This window comes from Anguilla rostrata, chromosome 6 (genome assembly GCF_018555375.3).
Source record: "Anguilla rostrata isolate EN2019 chromosome 6, ASM1855537v3, whole genome shotgun sequence".
NCBI lineage: Eukaryota > Metazoa > Chordata > Actinopteri > Anguilliformes > Anguillidae > Anguilla > Anguilla rostrata.
In genome coordinates this window covers 2,185,068-2,203,847 of record NC_057938.1, presented here as the reverse complement: position 1 = coordinate 2,203,847, position 18,780 = coordinate 2,185,068, and the positions used below count along the sequence as shown (strand labels likewise).

Below are 18,780 nucleotides of genomic sequence, written 5' to 3'. Positions count from 1 at the left end.
ACCACAGACTCTCAGCTCTTAAAAACTATAATTTCTGTACCTTCTGACCCCATTTCAACAGGCAGAATTCACAAATATTTTCACACATCCACACAATAAAGCCCCAAACTTAGGGCATTTTGTGCTTTTTCCTTCTTCTTTTTCCTGCCAATTACATCATCAAAAATGCTACAGAGTCACAAAGAATGTGTCTCCTCACTGGACATTTACCTACACCAGCCAATAAAAACATCAGATACAAAAGCAAAATGGACATATATAGAAGTGCACGTATAAAAAAACTTTGCCACCCCAGTGGCTATTTCACTAGTAGCTCACAGGGCACTGGGTAGCGTGTTAGCCTATGGGACCTTTAGCCTAATGACAGGTACAGGTGTAAATCCCCACTCGGACCCAAATTTCTATCTCGTCACACCGGCTTCCATGCTAGCTAATAATTGCCTAGAAAAATTTAAATTTGTAACAGTGCAGTCTTTGCGGTGAACTTATTTATATTTCTGAAATCCAAAAAAAATAGACGCACGCTTTAAACAGTTTCGATTTCGCCGTTTTAACCGAGTGTAGCGTTAGCGACCGGACAGCTAAGGAACCAGTCAGATATGCTCAGCAAATGGGCCTGGCAAGCCAGCTGACAGGAACCTGGATGTGCACAGTGCCTGATAACTAATAACGGGAAAGACAAGTGGTTAATGAGCCTATCATACTGCTCTGCTGATGGGCTGCCCTGCTTTGATAAGCTGTGCAGCTACTGTTTACGAACCCATATGGAAATAAAATATAAGCCTTTTGCTGCATACTAATTATTACTAAAACTCAAGCGCACAGCAGCCAAGAAAAGCATTGTAAAATTGCATTCATGAGCGATTTTGTTTTCAGGTCAGGTTTGGGTTTCTGATTTGACGGTACCAGTCGGGCTTGATCGGGTTGGGTCTCAAGGTCCTGGGTACAGGCCGGGTCCAGGCTTCAGTTTCATGCCCGTGCAGACCTCTTGCTTCTTCTCATATACTGATACAAAGAACTGTCATTATATGATGATGATAATAAATAGCAAATTATGTTACAAGATGGATTTTTGCTCTTTCTTTTCTATGATATGAACCATATGAGTGACCATGCAGTGCTGGTCCATGATGCAGGTAAGCAGGGAAAAGCTCTGATCACCCTGCAGTGCTCTGAGACTCAGTCTCTCCTCTGTACTCAGGGTAATGTGGTGAGCTGAAGCTCCTCTGCTAGTCGATGGGTTTCACAAACCTGTCACAGTCTGAAGGACAGAGTACACACACACACACACACACACACACACACACACACATAAACACACATACTCTCACGCTCTCTCTCTTTTTCTCTCTCTCTCTCTCACACAAACACACACACACACACTCATACTCTCTTACACACTAACGTTATATTGTTCTATAACTGATCCTCTAACCACAAGCAACCCACAAAATCACACAAAACCACAAACCGCCACACTGCTGAGAGTAGCAGGTGAGACAGGAGCCCTAGTGCTCTCTCACTGCACACACCTGGTAAAGTCAGGACTTCATCCAACACCTCAGCACCCTCTTGTGGACAGAGTGAGTATGACCACAGACATTTCCCTCACTCTCAGTTCACAGCACCATCCAGGGGGCACTGGGCTTATCCACTTCTCTCACTTGATCTGCTGAATTCTGTTTGAACTGATCCCAAACCCAGCGTATGAGGGGAGAATTTGTTTCTGTCTGTGTTCATACTGCACTGGAGAGAGAGACTTACCTCATCACACACCTGGGAGACACACTGGTGATGGGTCAGGAAAAGAGCAGCACTCTGGAGTGATTCCACTGGTGGATTTATTATTTATTATTACATCTCAACTGATTACACACAAACCCACACACTTACACTACCACCATATAGCACAGTTATTACTCAGTGATAACATTGGGAAGTTATGTGAAAAGAAATTAGACACTTCTCATGGAAACACTACAGAACGTTTCAAATAAAATAATATTTTTTATTTGATGCTGTTTGACCGGCAAATATTTTAATGAATCCTGCTCAGATGTGATGGAATGCAGTTCTTTTAACCTGATTTTTACTGCAACATCATGAGATTTCAAAGTTATATTCATCATGAACTGCTGCAGAAATGGATCTATATTTCATAATTGATTCAATAAAATATTGTAAAAGATATTATCTGCAAATATGTTCATTAATCTTGTCAAAGTGAAAGAAGTAGTCTGGTCACCTGATCCTTGCCCACAAACCACAGCACTATTCCACTCTTACAGACACCTTCAGTGGACAGATCTGCAGAGAAACAGGACGGAAGAATGGAAACACTCTCTCTGTGAAGGAGTGTTTAAAAGTGTAGAGAGGAGTGTTGGTACTGGGGTCAGAGAATGACACCTCCCCCCTGTCCCAGTCCAGCTGCACTCTGACCCTCTGGAGTTTCCTCCGCACAGTGAGGGCTGTAGGTGGGGATGTCATGGCTGTGTATGTCCCTCTGCGCTGTCTTATACCCCACACTCCTCCTGCTGGACTCCGATCCATATCCCCTTTCCTGCTGAAGGACTCTTTAGCCACACCCACCACCCAGTCATCACCCCCCACATCTACATCCCAGCAGTGTCTCCCTGAGCTGAATCCCTCAGAGCCCAGCACAAACCACCACTTATCAAATCTCTCTGGATTATCAGGAACCTGCTGATTCTCACCACTGCGTCTCACACTGGTCAGATCCTCAGACAGTGAGAGTTTGGGATGTGCTGTGTTTGGGTCCAGAGTCACAGGAGCTGAAGGGACAGAGAATGAGACGTCAGCACTGATCTGCACAAAGGAAAACCATCAAAAACAATGGGCTCATAATGACATAAACTACCATTATAGTCTGAGACACATGTGGGAGAGAAGCACCAGAACTAAAAGCTAACAATATATTTATAACTTCCATGTTGCATAATCATTGTAAGAGGGTGCCAAGCCTGTTCTTCGCCTAAAATACATTATCACTCTTAAAGCAGCATTTTATTATGAGAATCAGTGAGATTAAGAACTAGTGCTCAGTCTCTTCACTCCAGGGCTCTTACACAAACAGGACCAAAATGACTCTGACTGGCTTTATCAGCTTGTGGAAAGGATGCTGAAGATTCCCCCTGTACAGTGATAATGTGGAGATCCCTGCCCCCAGTACTCACTGTATTGAACAGTCCCCAGCATCTTCTCCCACACTCTGTACTTCAGATTGCCCAGGTGCTTGGCCACATCAATCAGCGCTCCTGAGACCTTCTCTGGATCCGCCAGTGTGCACTGGGCTCTGCAATAATATTCAGGACTCACTTGTACTGTGGGCTTGGCTTCATTACCATAGAAGATCATCAGTAGCAACATCAGATCTTTATTCTATAAGAAAATGGCTCCATCCCTCCCAGCGTTCTGCCACACAGCCCCACTGGCTGCCAGATATGAAGCAGCCCGACCCCACTGAGGGACACACACAGGAGCATGCGGGGAAAAGCATTTTTTACCCATTATTTGTATGATGATTATAATGATGTTTATCTATATAATTAACATGATACACAGACAATCATTGTATAATTAAATCAGATAACTAATTTAGGTATGAATGTAATATTCTTTTTATAATTTTTCCATCTGGTCCCATTTCACTCATTATTCATGAAATGCTACAGTACTAGTGATCTACCCCTCATATTTATAATGAAGAGAGGAAGGAAGAGAGGATTAAAAGATTGAATCGAGAATAAGGCAGGAGTTTACATACCGTTTCTCCACGTCTTTGTAGCTCTGAAATAAGTGAATAAGAGTTTATCACTATAATCAATAAGCAGACTATTAAAACTGTATCAATGCAATATGTTCCAATATGAGTACACACCTGGGCAAAATAATTGGCCAAGCCCAAAATGGCAAAATATTAAGCTTTTAATGGTCTTAACAACAAATCATTGGTCAGGAAATTATTAAGAATTAAACAAATGCACTCCTGAGACCTCCTGTGCCACCATTTGCTCGTTTACTTTTGCTGCAGTGAACTGTTTGGGGAAAAGCTAGAAACAGGGAAATTCACTTATATAGTCTTCTTGTACGCAAAGGTAAAATCATGATAATGATTAAAATGTTTGATGTAAAATTCAAACTAACACATGTCTGCGTGTACAAAATTTTCCAAAAATATCTTCTGGGATGTTTTTTTTCTTAAAAGATTAGTCATTATTTGGTTATCTGCCACACCTGATGCAGCCCATCAAGGGCCTGATAACAAGCTCTTAAATGGAACCAGGATTGATAGAGCAGAGAGAGATCTACAGTATGCAGTGTTGTTAGTCCCACGGTAAAGGAGCGAGATAAACTGCTCCAGAAAAAGCAAAATATCATGCAGAGGTTGCTGTCAGAAACCGCATAGCTGGTTTTTGTCAGGCCAACTGTAGCTATTCTGAAATTTACAAGACCTTAAAGGCAGAGGTAATCCCTATTTCTCTATCAGCTATTAAGAGAATAGGTCAACACTTTGAAACAACAGGTAATGTTGCCAGAAAGAATGAATCTGGAAGGCCCAAAGCCTCATCATGCAGGGACGGCCACCTGCTGAAATTTACAGTTCTCAAAGACAGGAAAAAAGCTTACAAAACCTGACAGCAGAATTCAAGACCTCAGAAAACAAACTAGCCGGGAAACATTTTTCAACTACTCATCAACTGTTTGAAGCCATCAACATTGAATGAAACAACATTGACTCTTCTTTCTGTAAAAAGCTGTCCGCAAGTTTACCCACAAGGCTTAAACATTTAAAGAAATCAAAGGGAAAAGCTATCCCATACTAAGTTACTTTATCTATTTGTTTAATTCTTGCTAATTTCCTGACCAATGAGTGGTTGTTAAGACCATTAAAAGCTTAATATTTTGCCATTTTGGGCTTGGCCCATTTTTTTTGCCAAGGAGTGTATATTGATAAACATGTTTTACGTGTGATTATGACACATGACTTACCTGCAGGAATGAGACGTCTTCAGCTCCCAGCTCCTGTTCTATGGCTCTGATTTGTTCTGAAAGGGATGATATCTCTTCTGTCATCTTCTCAATCTTCTCCTTCATCAGCTGACTCTTCTGCTCCTCTTCCTCCCTCAGTGCAGTGATCCTAGCTGCCTCTTCATCTTTTAGGAACTGCTGAAGTTTCTGAAACTCCATCTTTATCTGTCTCTCTGTGTGCTGGGCCTGGCTCTGGAATAAACATTATTCACCATCATTTCAGCACAATCCAGCGCTGCATTTTCAAAACAGTGATTTAAAGGCCTCAGTACAGTACCTTGATGTGCTCTGCTGTTTGATCACAGTCTAGTTTCACTGCATTAAAGGCTTTTAGCTTCTCCTGCAGTGCAGTCCTTTGTTTCTCCTGGAAAAAATTGAGTCCATACTTTACTGAGAACACAGACTGACAGTAAACTTCACTGCCTACATAGACAGCACAAGAGCAGAAAGTATACAAGCCAAAAATGATCAATTTCCCTGCATGAATGTCTCATGCCTACTTGTTAAATTATTGCTTGTATTATTTGCATACACTGCTTTGTTGCTGCTTTTGTTTGTGTTCAACAGATTAACCTACAGGGCCCAAGTTAAACTACTGCAGTTGTTCCCTTCACTTGGAACTACTTCATCTGAGTTTTCAACACACTTGTCCTGAGGTACAGACTGACTTTGTTAACGTTGCTCTGGATAAAATGCCTGTAATGTAAATGTAAAATGAATGTAATAATTTTATGTAAAAAAATGCTGGAAACCAAAATGTGTTTGAGCTGGTTATAAAATTTCCGGCTAAAAAAATTATAATGCTCAATTATGCAGACATTAAATCATACATAAAGGAAGGTGTAATTATTATTTGTTTTACACAAACAGTAATCAATTCTTCATTTTTGTTCTATGTTGATATTACATTTATTACACACAATATTTATTATGCCAAAAAGTGAACTTGTTGCTAAATATTGCATTAATTGTCAAAATCTGTTTATAAATATAGTCTGTCCATAATCTGTGCCAGGACTGTAACTATCATTTTAACTACAGTCACTTAATTAAATGAAAAGATTGTAAAGTTTATTTATTGTTATTCATCTCATTACATGGGTGTAAAAAAAGAACAAAATCATTACCCAGGGAACCACAGTGCATTAAAAGTATAAATTGAATTAATCCAGAAATTAATTTTTTCAAGGCAATGAAAAATAATTAATTGACAATTAATCATCAATCGTGTGTGAAATTCATGGTTAAAATACATAAAAGGCATTCAAACTATGTAAATACATTAAATCGATCTGGCAACCCTCCCCTACTCAGATTTTACAGGCCTTGTCAGTTTAAGGGTTATTTGAGCGTTGGCAGCTACTTTACAAAATGGATGTTATAAAACAGCTCAAAGCTCTACCTGCCCCATCCAGAACAGGACAGAGTTCAGAATTTACTGGATCTTCTCATTCACACTCAAAACCACCGATACGTGCCAAAGCTACAGCGTCTGGATCTACAACCTCAAATGAAGTCAGTGACACTGCTGGTCTTGCTATGCTACTCGATTCAGCTAATTCAGCTAATGACATCAGCTCCCCTCCAGCTTCACTAGCTAGCAGTAGCACATCAGGTTCCAGCAGCACTACATTTGGACCAGACCCTCCACTGCAAACTCCACCAGTGGATTTTAGTAGAGAAAAACCTGACCAGGTGAAAGAGGACAAGTATCTAAGCCTCATTTTTAGTGGGAAAATGCTCTTTTGTAAGTGACTGGTGGCACAGGAGTGACTGACTGGAATACACAGTAAAAGCAGATGCAGTTTATGTTTCCCTTGTGGGAAATTCAAATTGTGTGCAAATGCTGATTCAACCTTTAAAATGAAGGGACATTGCAGCTGGAAGCATGCTGCTGAATATAACAAAGGCTTTCATAAACATGCAAGCTCTAAAGAGCATCTGACATGTGAGGCCGTTCGGAGGGAGCAAGAGAAACGCTCTGAGACAGACACAGAAATTTCCAGTAATTGATTAACACAGAGCAGCCTTCTAGAAATAGATAGTACATGGCATCCATAATTGATATTTTAGACCTTCAGGTGCAACACTGCCATCTATACCCATGTAAGAATAAGTGCCCTACCAGTGAAAAAAAAGTTCCTCCACTGATTGACATCTGATGCAGGCTTTGCCCCGCCCACTTGTGTTTCTCTGTTAGTCATGTGACACATAGTATGGAGCTCAAACTGCAGTCATGCCTGAGAACTATGTTCACTTTATACAGTTCTTTTATTAGATCCCAATAGTTTTTAATCCCAATGAATTTACAAAAGGATAAAGCATACACAATTTGATACTGTGTGTAAACTGAAAATTCTTACAAGCTATTAAAAATGAGGTAAAATGTGAAATATGATCTGACAATTACCTTACACTCTTCCGCAGCCTCTTGAACTGGTCGCATTTTGTGGTTTTCATGTTTTTTTGAAGTTTGGCAGATAACACAGACAGGTATTTGATCATCCAAACAGAAGAGTTTGAGTTTCTCACTGTGCAGACTGCAGAGCACTTCAGATCCTGCTTTAGCTCTCTGACTTCTCTCCTTTAAGAACGCCTCACAGGCATTCCCCAGTGTCAGGTTACGAGGAGGTTCTTGCTTAAATCTTCTCCTGCAAACTGGGCACTCCCGAGATCCCTTCTGTTCCCAGTACTGCTGCAGACAGGCCTTACAGAAGCTGTGACTGCAAATCAGGACAACAGGATCCCTGAAGATTTCAGTGCACACAGGACAGGAGAGCTCCTCTTCCATGAGAGAAGATCCAGACGCCATTCTGTCTCAGTCTGTTCAGAGCTCAGTAATGATTTCTGCTAAATCCAGTAGCTTAAGTTTCACTCATTGCTGTTACTCAAACGGCAGGTAAAATAGCCTCTTTAACCTCCTCTCAAATCTCTGTTCTTCTTCTGTCTCGCATTGTTTTTCCCTCAAATACATTTTTTTCTGAAATCCATTCATTTCTGGAAAACATACATTGGAATCTTTTTAAAAGGTCCATGATGTAACACAAAGCTTTACCTGTGAGAAACTTTACTTCGCTCTTCCTGTTAGACACACCCAATTTTCACAGACAGCACTTCCTGCAGGGGGCAGCATTGCACCACTGAGGTTTGATTGGCTGATCTGCCCACAGTTTTACACCAGCCCAGTTCTTACTGGTTCAGTCAGTTCTCTCTCATGCATGTTAATCCAAATGGAATCTCATTCCGCAGCTAATCTCAAGCACACACCCTCTCCTACAAACAGAGTTTTGTGGATTGTGGACTCAAAGAGTTTGAGTCCACAATCTATTACTCATTGTAGTATGATAGTATCATCACTTATTTAGCTAATGGAGAGAGCTGGGCTTTAGAACAGCTCAATCAATCAAAATGTATTTATATAGCAAATTTCATGAAAAATTGTCACAATACACTTCAGTACTACAGTATGCTACAGTAGCAAACAGTACAGACCCAGGCGTAAACTCCCTCAGGAGCAAACCTAAAGCAACAGCGGCAAGGGAAAACTCCCTGTGGCAGATGGGAAGAAACCTGGAAAGGAACCAGGCTCAAGGGGGGGAACCCATCCTCCTCTGGTCAACTCCTCTACAGCGTGTGACTGAAACGTTTGCTGCTGCGCTGGACAGAGGGAGAACGCCTCTAGTACTTTGTGTCTTTAAAAGAGCAAGTCCAAAAAAAAATTCCTAAGAAAAGATTTACTTTTTCCAATACGTGTAGCCACTTCTTAAAATCGGTTCACCGCGTGAGGTCAAAATTCAGCTTTGGAGGGGAAAAAAAACTATGTGATAAATATCCTCTGTTAGCAAGATGATGGAGAGAGCTGTGGTTTAGCATAGGTTCAGAATGTGTGTGCCATGCAGACCGAAGGGTCTGCAGGACTTCTGTAAATGACAGACCTCTTATTTAGGAACGCAGCACAGTGCTCGGAGTGTGACTGGAGAACTGCTCATGCAGCGCTTACTCTACAGAAACACAGACACAGGCACCAAAAGTCAGAGGTTATGCACACTTTATTGTTACTCACAGAGAAGAGCAGAAACAGAAAATTCCAATGCAGGGCAGCTCCTGAAAAACCATTCCTTTCTGAGGACAAAAACAAAACAAAACAAAACTCAAAAACTCTGTCTCAGTATGTGCTCCCTGTCTCAGCACCAATCTGTGGGGAGAAACACACTTTTAAGCACCTGTGCTGATTAGCTAACGCAACCCAGGTGCGTGTGCTCTCTCTACCAGCCAGCGCAGCCGAGACCAATCTGCTTCTGGGGTGTACTGAATGCCACACCCCTCCCACCCCAGAATTAAACCAAAGGCTAATTTGGCTAACACCAAGACTGCTTCCTCTCGAGTTTTGGCACCAAAACGGTCACATGCTAGTGTGACACCCTTGGGAGGGAGATATGGAAATTCAAGGAAACACCGCTGGTTGCTGTAGAGGAAACAAAGCTAACAGAAATTTTAGCAATTCTCATTTCCAATGTTACAGTACTGTTCATTACAGGATATAGCCAGGATTCAATCAGCATTTGTTCTTCACTAACTATTTAAAAATGAGAAGCAATAATCACCCCCACGCCCGTTCACAAACACACTTTCTCTAGTTCAGCTAAAACTAGCTAATCTTGAATGTCAATATTGTATCAACACCACTGAGATTTCTTTCTTAAAATCAAAGGTCTGTACTAGGGTGTCCAGAGACAATACTATGCCTATCTGTTCAACCAACAAAATGAACTGTATGCGTATAATCTTTCACACGATTATTCTTCTTAATTTAGTCATTGTGAATTTATTGAGGACTAATATACACTTTAATCTTTCTGCTTTAATTATTTTATAAGCGTCAATGATTGTAAATGCAATGACAATTCTTTCTCAAAAACCAAAAACAAAGGTATGGCTTTTAGGAATCTACAATTATAGGGAGAAACATTTGCCAATATAATCAAATTAATAAGTAAACTGTAATTGGCTGTTCAAGGAGGTAAAGATACGCGATTGGAATGTGCCTGTTGACAACACTCTGACAATGCGTGATTCCAGACATCAAATTACTGTGTTTTTGACCGGTTTGGTCTTCCATACTAGGAAAGGTGGTAAGGACGGAAAAAAGCAGCGATTGAATGCAGACCTGGTAGAGCCAGGGCTTCACCCAACGCCTCAGCACAGCCTCAGTCGCCCTCTTGTGGACAGAGTGAGTATGACCACAGACATTTCCCTCACTCTCAGACTAGAGGTTGAAACGGGCCCAAAAACTTCAGCCTGACCCACCATGAGCCCGCATTCTATTCAGCCTGAGTCTAACCAGAGCCCGCGTGTTGCAGTGTTTTGGAAGCTGAACCTGGTTTGACCCTGATTTTTAATAAGTGCATCAGTACAGTAGACACGCCGTGGTTTGGGGTATCGCTGAAGTTCTGTTCAGAAAAGGTGTGATTGATGTCTGGATCAGATCAGTTGATGGAGCACAGCGGCAGGCTCCACAGCACTATTCCACTCTCACAGACACCTTCAGTGGACAGATCTGCAGAGAATCAGGCCAGAAGAATGGAAACACTCTCTCAGTGAAGGAGTGTTTAAAAGTGTAGAGAGGAGTGTTGTCACTGGGGTCAGAGAATGACACCTCCCCCCTGTCCCAGTCCAGCTGCACTCTGACCCTCTGGGGTTCCCTCCACATAGTGAGGGCTGTAGGTGGGGAGCTCAGGGCTGCGTATATCCCATCGAGCAGCTCTATACCCCACACTCCTCCTGCTGGGCTCAGATCCACAGGCCCTTTCCTGCTGATGGACTCTTTAGCCACACCCACCACCCAGTCCTCACCCCCCACTTCTACATCCCAGCAGTGTCTCCCTGAGCTGAATCTCTCAGAGCCCAGCACACACCGCCCCATATCAAATCTCTCTGGATTATCAGGAACCTGCTGACTCTCACCACTGCATCTCACACTGGTCAGATCCTCAGACAGTGAGAGGTAGGGATGTGCTGTGTTTGGGTCCAGAGTCACAGGAGCTGAAGGGACAGAGAATGAGACGTCAGCACTGATCTGCACAAAGGGAAACCATCAGACACAATGGGCTCCTAATAATATAAACTGGGTTTCACAAAACCATTATACAGAATCATTATAGCCCCAAAAATACTGTACAGGCCAAAAGTATTAGGCCACCTGTACTTTTTTTTAAACTAGGTAGCAAATAATATATGCACATTTAATGTATAACAAACCAAAGTAGTTTTTTTTTTCAATTTCTACCAACAATAACTCAAAAAGTTGACTTAAAAATAATCTTAGACACAACTTTCCTCAAAATAGCCTCCTTTAGCTTTAACTACAATTAAATTAATAATTGGCAGTCTGTCCATTCAGTTTGCTGAAGGGAGGAGAGTTCTCTCTAGCATAACTAGAAGTCTGTGCAACACTAAATTCCCAGGTCTTGCAGCAGGGCCCCTCCGTCTCCAGGCACCAAACCTCCCAAGGACAAGAATAAGTTAGAAATACTGCATGTACGTTTGTCTGTGTGTGTGTGTGTGTGTCTGTGTCTTCTTTCTCTGTGTCGTTTATGCATTTCCAGAAGTCCAAACAGGTGAGCTTGGCTTTCCTCCTCATCCTCCCACTGCCATCCTGTCAGAGAGGAACCAGCTATGATGCCATGCTGCCCAGGACCCTGAACGTAACTGATAGATTAAAGACTAAACTATTATTTCTGACTTGTTTAAGACTAAGTGGTCACCGTGTGCATATTCAGGAATCATGCTATATGACTAGACATAGCCAATCATTTACTTTGTTAAATCGTACTTTACGATTATGTATTAACCGCATACCAATTAGACACAGAATTATGTATGTTATTGTTAGAACACTTTTTTCTATTAAAAGCAGGGACCGTCCCTGTTTTCTTCAGTTCTGGCTTATCTTGTTCTGTGTAGGTATCGGACTCTTTCTGCAGAAATAAATTCTATTTCTTATATGGATATACCTCATTATGCTGGTTATTCTAAGGGGAGAATTTTCTCTGCTCAACATTGCGAAGCAGGTGGAGGGGTGGGAGAGCCTAACACCCTTAGTCTGTAGTGCCAGTAAGCCCCGCACATCTAAGCCTAACTCCTTTGCCATATTTCTTGCAGCTTTACTGTTTATTTTACTTACACTCCAGCCCAATGGTTTTAGACTACCAGCGGTTTTAAAAAAGACTGATAAGATTTTGGCAGCACGGTGGTGCAGTGGGTAGCATTGTCGCCTCTGGGTACTCCGGTTTCCTCCCACAGTTCAAAGCCATGCAGGTAGGCCGATCGGAGTCCCTAAATTGCCCATAGGTATGAGTGTGTGAGTGAATGGTGTGTGTGCCCTGTGATAGATTGGCGGCCTGTCCAGGGTGTATTCCTGCCTCTCACCCAATGCACGCTGGGATAGGCTTCAGCACGCCCGGCGACCCTGCTCAGGATAAGCAGGTATGGATAATGGGTGGATAGATATGATTTCACTCAAATGAATTATCCAATGAGATTAAGGACTGGTGCTCAGTCTCATCACTCCAGGGCTCTTACACAGACAGGACCAATATGGAAAGGATGCTGAAGATTCCCCCTGTACAGTGACAATGTGGAGCTCCCTGTCCCCAGTACTCACTGTATTGAACAGTCCCCAGCATCTTCTTCCACACTCTGTACTTCAGATTGCCCAGGTGCTTGGCCACATCAATCAGCGCTCCTGAGACCTTCTCTGGATCCGCCAGTGTGCACTGGGCTCTGAAATAATATTCAGGAGTCACTTGTGCTGTGGGAGTGGCTTCATTACCATAGAAGATTATCAGCAGCATCAGATCTTCATTCTATAAGAAAATGGCTCCATCCCTCCCAGCGTTCTGCCACACAGCCCCACTGGCTGCCAGATATGAAGCAGCCCGACCCCACTGAGGGACACACACACACTCACAAGAGGGGGGCAATTTGTATTCTATCATTGATTACCTATTATCGTATGATGATTATAATGATGTTATAATTATTATTATGATGTTAATCATTGTTATTAATATAATAATTATATTATTAATATAATATAAATGTAATCATCATCTCATAACACATTTAGGCATGAATGTAACATTCTATTTTTTATTTTTTCCATCTGGTCCCATTTTACTCATCTTTGCTGAAATGCTGCAGTACTTGTAAACTACCCCTCACATTTAAACTGCAGAGAGAAAGGAAGAGGAGATTAAAATATTGAATAGAGAGAAAGGCTGGAGTTTACATACCGTTTCTCCACATCTTTGTAGCTCTGAAATAAGTGAATAAGAGTTGATTTTTATTACTATAACCAATACTCAGACTATAAAAACTGACTGTATCAATGTAATATATTCCCATTTGAGTAAATTGATAAATATGTTTTATGTGTGATTATGACACGACTTACCTGCAGGAATGAGACGTCTTCAGCCCCCAGCTCCTGTTCTATGGCTCTGATTTGTTCTGAAAGGGTTGATATCTCTTCTGTCATCTTATCAATCTTCTCCTTCATCACCTGACTCTTCCGCTTCTCTTCCTCCCTCAGTGCAGTGATCCTGGCTGCCTCTTCATCTTTTAGGAACTGCTTAAGTTTCTGAAACTCCATCTTTATCCATCTCTCTGTGTGCTGGGACTGGTTCTGGAATAAACATTATTCACCATCATTTCAGCACAATCACAAGCTGCATTTTCAACACTGTGATTTAAAGGCCTCAGTACAGTACCTTGATGTGCTCTGCTGTTTGATCACAGACTAGTTTCACTGCATTAAAGGCTTTTAGCTTCTCCTGCAGTGGAGCCAGTGCAGTGCAGAGTTTCTCCTGGAAAGAAATGACAGAGTCCACACTTTTCTGAAAACACAGACTGACAGTAAACTTCACTGCCCACACAGACAGCACAAGAGCGCCTGATCAGACAGAGAGGAGCCAGAATGGAGACTTAGGGCACAGCTTGTGTAAAATCAATGTGTTCACTGAGACACGTATCAGTGCGTTGACAATTCTCTGTGATACGATATGCCAGGTAACCAGGTATTACTCGGATATTATAGTTACAAACTATTAATTTTTAATCTGCCTTATTGTCAGTCAGTTCATAGACATTTGTTGACTTGGTGATTAGGTCAGATAATTGGGCCGACCATGTTTCCGTACTGCGTTGTGTGTTTGAGAGGTTGGCCAAAGCAACGCTAACTCTGAATCTCGCCAAGTGTGAGTTTGGCAAAGCGACAGTAACGTACCTGGGCAAGCAAGTGGGTCATGGCCAAGTTCGGCCATTGGAAGCAAAGGTTGCTGCCATTGCTGATTTCCCTGCGCCTACTAGTAGGCGTGAGTTACGCCGTTTCCTCGGGATGGCGGGGTATTATCGGAGTTTTTGTAGGAACTTCTCGGTTGTTGTGGCACCCTTAACGAGTGCGCTTAGTATTAGGAAACCTTTTATGTGGACCTCAGACTGCCAAATAGCTTTTGAGGCTGTTAAGCTTTTGCTATGCAGTGCGCCTGTACTCGCGGCTCCAGACCTTGCGCAATCGTTTAAGTTAGAGGTTGATGCAAGCGCTCTAGGAGCTGGTGCGGTACTGCTGCAAGAAGATCTAGATGGAATTGATCACCCCGTCAGTTTCTTCTCGCGAAAATTTAATAAACACCAAATAAATTATAGCACCATCGAAAAGGAAGCACTAGCGCTGTTATTAGCCTTGCAGTTCTTCGAGGTGTACATTGGCTCGAGTTCTACCCCTGTCGAGGTCTTTACAGACCATAATCCATTAGTGTTTTTATCGCGAATGTACAATCAGAACCAGCGCCTTATGCGTTGGTCGCTGATTCTACAAGCATATAATCTAAATATTCACCATATTAAAGGAACTGACAATGTACTGGCTGATACGTTGTCTCGTAGTTTTGAATAATTAAAACATTTGAATAAATTTTGTGTGTAATAGTGCGGTAAAACAACTGTATCTTGGTTTTAAAAATAAATAAATCTATCATGTCAGGTATTTAACTGTGTATAGGTAAGGGGGAATTGTCACAATGTGTGTACGCCTGTTTAAAAAAAAATGGGGTAATTATGTACTTCGGTACTTTAGAATGGAGCGGGGTATAAGATTACCATGTGTGTTAACTAACTTTAAAAAAAATAAATAAATGTGTTAAGTTAGTTCTTAAGGGGGGAAGTGTTACGTGCCATGTTTTTCTTTTGTGTGGACTTCCCTGCCTTCACCTGTCAGTCACCATCCACCAAGTCCCACCTTCACCAAGCCCCACCCTCCGTGTCAAATCCTGGACAACCAATCAGAACTCGCCACATCTACTATAAAAACCCCACCTGTTTGTAACAATGGATGTCTGACTGTTTGCTCTGTGTTGTGTATTTGACTATGTATGTTAACCACTCACTTGAACTTGTCTTGTTTTGTGTACACTTCCAAGGCTTGGGACAGGTAAGACTGGGGGCTCCTGTACATATGCCCGTAGGCTATGTTGTGTATAGATTCACTAGTCCTTAGGGGTGATTGCCAACCAATTGTGTTTTCAGTCTGCTAGTTAGAGTAGATAGGCCTTTTGTTTGTGTACTTGATACACTAGATTAGTTTACTCTCTGGTTTAGCTAGCTTGTTTTTTTGTTCTTTTGGCAACACCCAGCGTCCGTTGACCCTGGTAGTGTGTGTCTGGGATGTTGTATGTCCGGTAGTAGTTTGTTGCACCTTTTTGTTTTGTTATCACAGTAAAACACCCATGCACTGAGTTGCTGCTTTGTCTGTGTTTGATTTATTGTTGTTACCATCTATACAGCATTAACATCTCCCGGCTATATTAACATCCAGTTACATACCCCATGCACCCCTAGACCCGTGGGGTCGTAACATTATATTGTGTTCTTCCAAAAGTAAATTATTATCATTTAATTACTTCTAGACCTGTCAGACATGTAATTCGCCATTTGGTCGTTCTCAGCCATAGGAAGCTTCAAAGAGCTCGGCCAGCATAGCCTGGAGATAAGACAGAGCAGGACCTGGGGGGTTACTCTCTGAGGTGTGCATCTGTGAGTCCATGCCCCCTCCTCTTTTTCACTGGTTAAAAATATTCTGGCTTTCTTTGAATTAAGTCAGTTAGGTTTGGGAAACTTGGAAGGAAGTAGTTGGTAACAGTTGGAAGTGGGCATCTAAGTCCTGCATCTAGGTCTGCCATTCTAAATTTCATCTCTGGTTCCTTTGGACTATTCTGCTGTCTTTTGGTTTCAGAATTTTGGATTACTTTTGGACAAAAGCTGTGGTTTGGTATCTTCTCTCATTCATTTCTTGTGTGATATCCATGTCTGTAGCCTTTGTTAATTGTTTTAAGGTAGTTGAACTTCGTCTATAGATTGGGACGTAAATATTTGTTGGAATTTAATACATTTCTTAATTTTCATCTGGGTGTGAGTTGTACATTTTGATAAAGGTTAATCCAAACAGTTTGCTTTGCCTATCAATGAATTTGGCAATTTGATTATTTTCTTTGATAATTACCAAATTGAATCAAATGAATATATTTTACATGTTGGGTAAGTGAGGTGTTTTAGCTGTTGATGCACTGTGTTCGGTATTCAGAAAGCCAGACGTCAAACAAGTATGTTAACGGTGAAAACTGCTGGGTTCAGAAAATTAAAAATATTTCAATTAATCCTCACCTTGCTAACAGACTTAATTTGCTTTTAAATTTTAGGTTGTCAGTTAATTATTAGTGAATGTATTGTTCTGTACTTTGCAGTTTTTGAAAAGAGAAGGATTTACTTACCTTATATTTCAGAGCAGCCTCCTCTATTGGACAGAAGTTGTGATTTCTGTGTTTTTCTCTTAAACAGTCAACACAAATGGGGTCATCATCATCCAAACAGAAGAGTTTGAGTTTCTCACTGTGCAGACTGCAGTGCACTTCAGATCCTGCTTTAGCTCTCTGACTTCTCTCCTTTAAGAACGCCTCACAGGCACTCCTCAGAGACCGGTTCGAGAGAGGTATATCCTTAGAAGATCTTCTCCTGCACACTGGGCACTCCCGAGATCCCTTCTGTGCCCAGTACTTCTGCAGACAGGCCTTACAGAAGCTGTGACTGCAACTCAGGACAACAGGATCCCTGAAGATTTCAGAGCACACAGGACAGGAGAGCTCCTCTTCCAGGAGAGAAGATCCAGACGCCATTCTGTCTTTCTCTGTTCTGAGCTCAGTAATGATTTCTGCTGAATCTAGTAGCTTAGTTTCACTTACCTCCTGCTCTTACACAAACTGCAGCTAAGAAGGACTGTTTATAAAGATCACTTTAATATCTCTGTTCGTCCTCTCAATTTTGGTTATTTCGCTTCCATCTACAGTATAGTTTCAGAAATGTCTAGTTTTCTGAAATGTATTTTGAAATCATATTATAAGATCCTGTTTGTAACTAAGACTTCCAAGTGCGAGATGCTCACCCAGCCCCAAACAGCCCTCTGGACTCCTGGACTGTGGACTCACAGACTTCAGTGGCGTATTTCCGGGGACAGGTGAGTCCACAGGTGAGGGGAATATAAAGGGAAGTACGGGGCAAGCGTTCTGATATCAGTCAGCACGTGACACATCGCTGAGAGACGGAGACGCTGCCTTACTCTAATTTATATGACAAGAGCAGAAGAGGTGAGTCATCAGCACTTAGGAACAGTAACCAGCCGGGTGGGGGTGGGGGTGGGGGTGGGGGTGGGGGGCGGTGCTGACAACACAGGCAGCCCCACTCAGGATAATCTCAGTGACCAAGTGAGGTGTGAGTTGGGACTCAGCAGCATACTAACGATGGGGTAAAGAAAAGAAATACTCACTATCCTGCTGGATTATGGTCCACCGTGCTGTTGAGGAGTGGCTGTGAGCTGAAGAAAGTAGGGGCAGCCCCGATTTTATATAATCAAAAAAATCCTCAAAGTGTTTTACTAATAATATACCTAATTCTACATCTTATTGGTGAATACTTCATGCATAAGCATATAGTAAAATTTAGTGAATTAGTAAAATGAGTAGTTATGTCCAATTATATGTCACGAATACTCAATAGGATCAAGTCGACCTTTAACCTTCAGCATTACAGAAACAGCCTCTAAATCATAAGTAATAATTTAGTCTTTATCTAGAGTACGTGTGGAGAGTCCAGGGCAAAATGGCGCCTGGCGCAGTTCAACTGAGGTATGGTGCAGGGCAGGGGGGGAGGAGGAGGTATGGCGCAGGGCGGGGGCGGGGGCGGGGGTGGGGGGGGGGGGGGAGAGAGAGACAGAGATTGAGAAATAAACAGACAGACAAAGAGAGACAGACAAACAGACAAAGAGAGACAGAGAGACAGACAGGGAGAGAGACAGACAGACAGACTGTAATGACTTTCAATAAAACTATTAAACCTAAATAAGCCACTGGACGGGTGAACTTGTTTCGGACGCGTGTTCTGGGCTAAAAATAAACCAATGTCCAGTGCGCTGTTTGTCTTTGGATTCGGCGATCCATTTATTTACATTTCGGCATAACCATGCTCACCATAACACAGGTAGATAGCAGAGTTGCTGTTTCCATTCAGCAAATTCAGATGCAAGCACGCCAGCGAAGCTAACAACTGCCACAAAGACACGGTCAAAAACTGTTTGCTTCCTGTTCTACACACCTGATTCTCACCACCAGAAGCTTGGTTAAATGC

At 42.0% G+C, this 18,780-nt stretch overlaps 2 protein-coding genes across 2 annotated transcripts; both read right to left on the bottom strand.

The window, feature by feature from the left end:
* Positions 1-1,830: 1,830 nt before the first annotated feature.
* Positions 1,831-8,297, bottom strand: LOC135258173 (E3 ubiquitin-protein ligase TRIM35-like). Its single transcript, XM_064341468.1, has 6 exons — positions 7,460-8,297; positions 5,327-5,413; positions 5,011-5,241; positions 3,785-3,807; positions 3,195-3,313; positions 1,831-2,792 (listed from the first exon to the last, which is right to left on the bottom strand). The coding sequence occupies exons 1-6, from the start codon at positions 7,859-7,861 to the stop codon at positions 2,272-2,274; spliced, it is 1,383 nt and encodes a 460-aa protein (XP_064197538.1). The 5' UTR covers positions 7,862-8,297; the 3' UTR covers positions 1,831-2,271.
* Positions 8,298-10,555: 2,258 nt separating this feature from the next.
* On the bottom strand, positions 10,556-13,702 carry LOC135257920 (zinc-binding protein A33-like). The gene is made up of 2 exons (XM_064341137.1): positions 13,505-13,702; positions 10,556-11,134 (listed from the first exon to the last, which is right to left on the bottom strand). Exons 1-2 carry the CDS (start codon positions 13,700-13,702, stop codon positions 10,571-10,573), a joined length of 762 nt encoding a protein of 253 aa, XP_064197207.1. The 3' UTR covers positions 10,556-10,570.
* Positions 13,703-18,780: the final 5,078 nt, after the last annotated feature.

Excerpts from the sequence above, each read along its gene's own strand:
- LOC135257920 (XM_064341137.1), bottom strand. The coding sequence starts at position 13,702 with ATGGAGTTTCAGAAACTTAAGCAGTTCCTAAAAGATGAAGAGGCAGCC. Across the intron at positions 11,135-13,504 it reads AAGACGTCTCATTCCTGCAG|TTTGTGCAGATCAGTGCTGA; the intron begins GTAAGTCGTGTC and ends TGATGGTTTCCC.
- LOC135258173 (XM_064341468.1), bottom strand. The coding sequence starts at position 7,861 with ATGGCGTCTGGATCTTCTCTCATGGAAGAGGAGCTCTCCTGTCCTGTG. Across the intron at positions 3,314-3,784 it reads TACAAAGACGTGGAGAAACG|AGCCCAGTGCACACTGGCGG; the intron begins GTATGTAAACTC and ends ATATTATTGCAG. Across the intron at positions 2,793-3,194 it reads GCTGGGGACTGTTCAATACA|CTCCTGTGACTCTGGACCCA; the intron begins GTGAGTACTGGG and ends CTGTCCCTTCAG.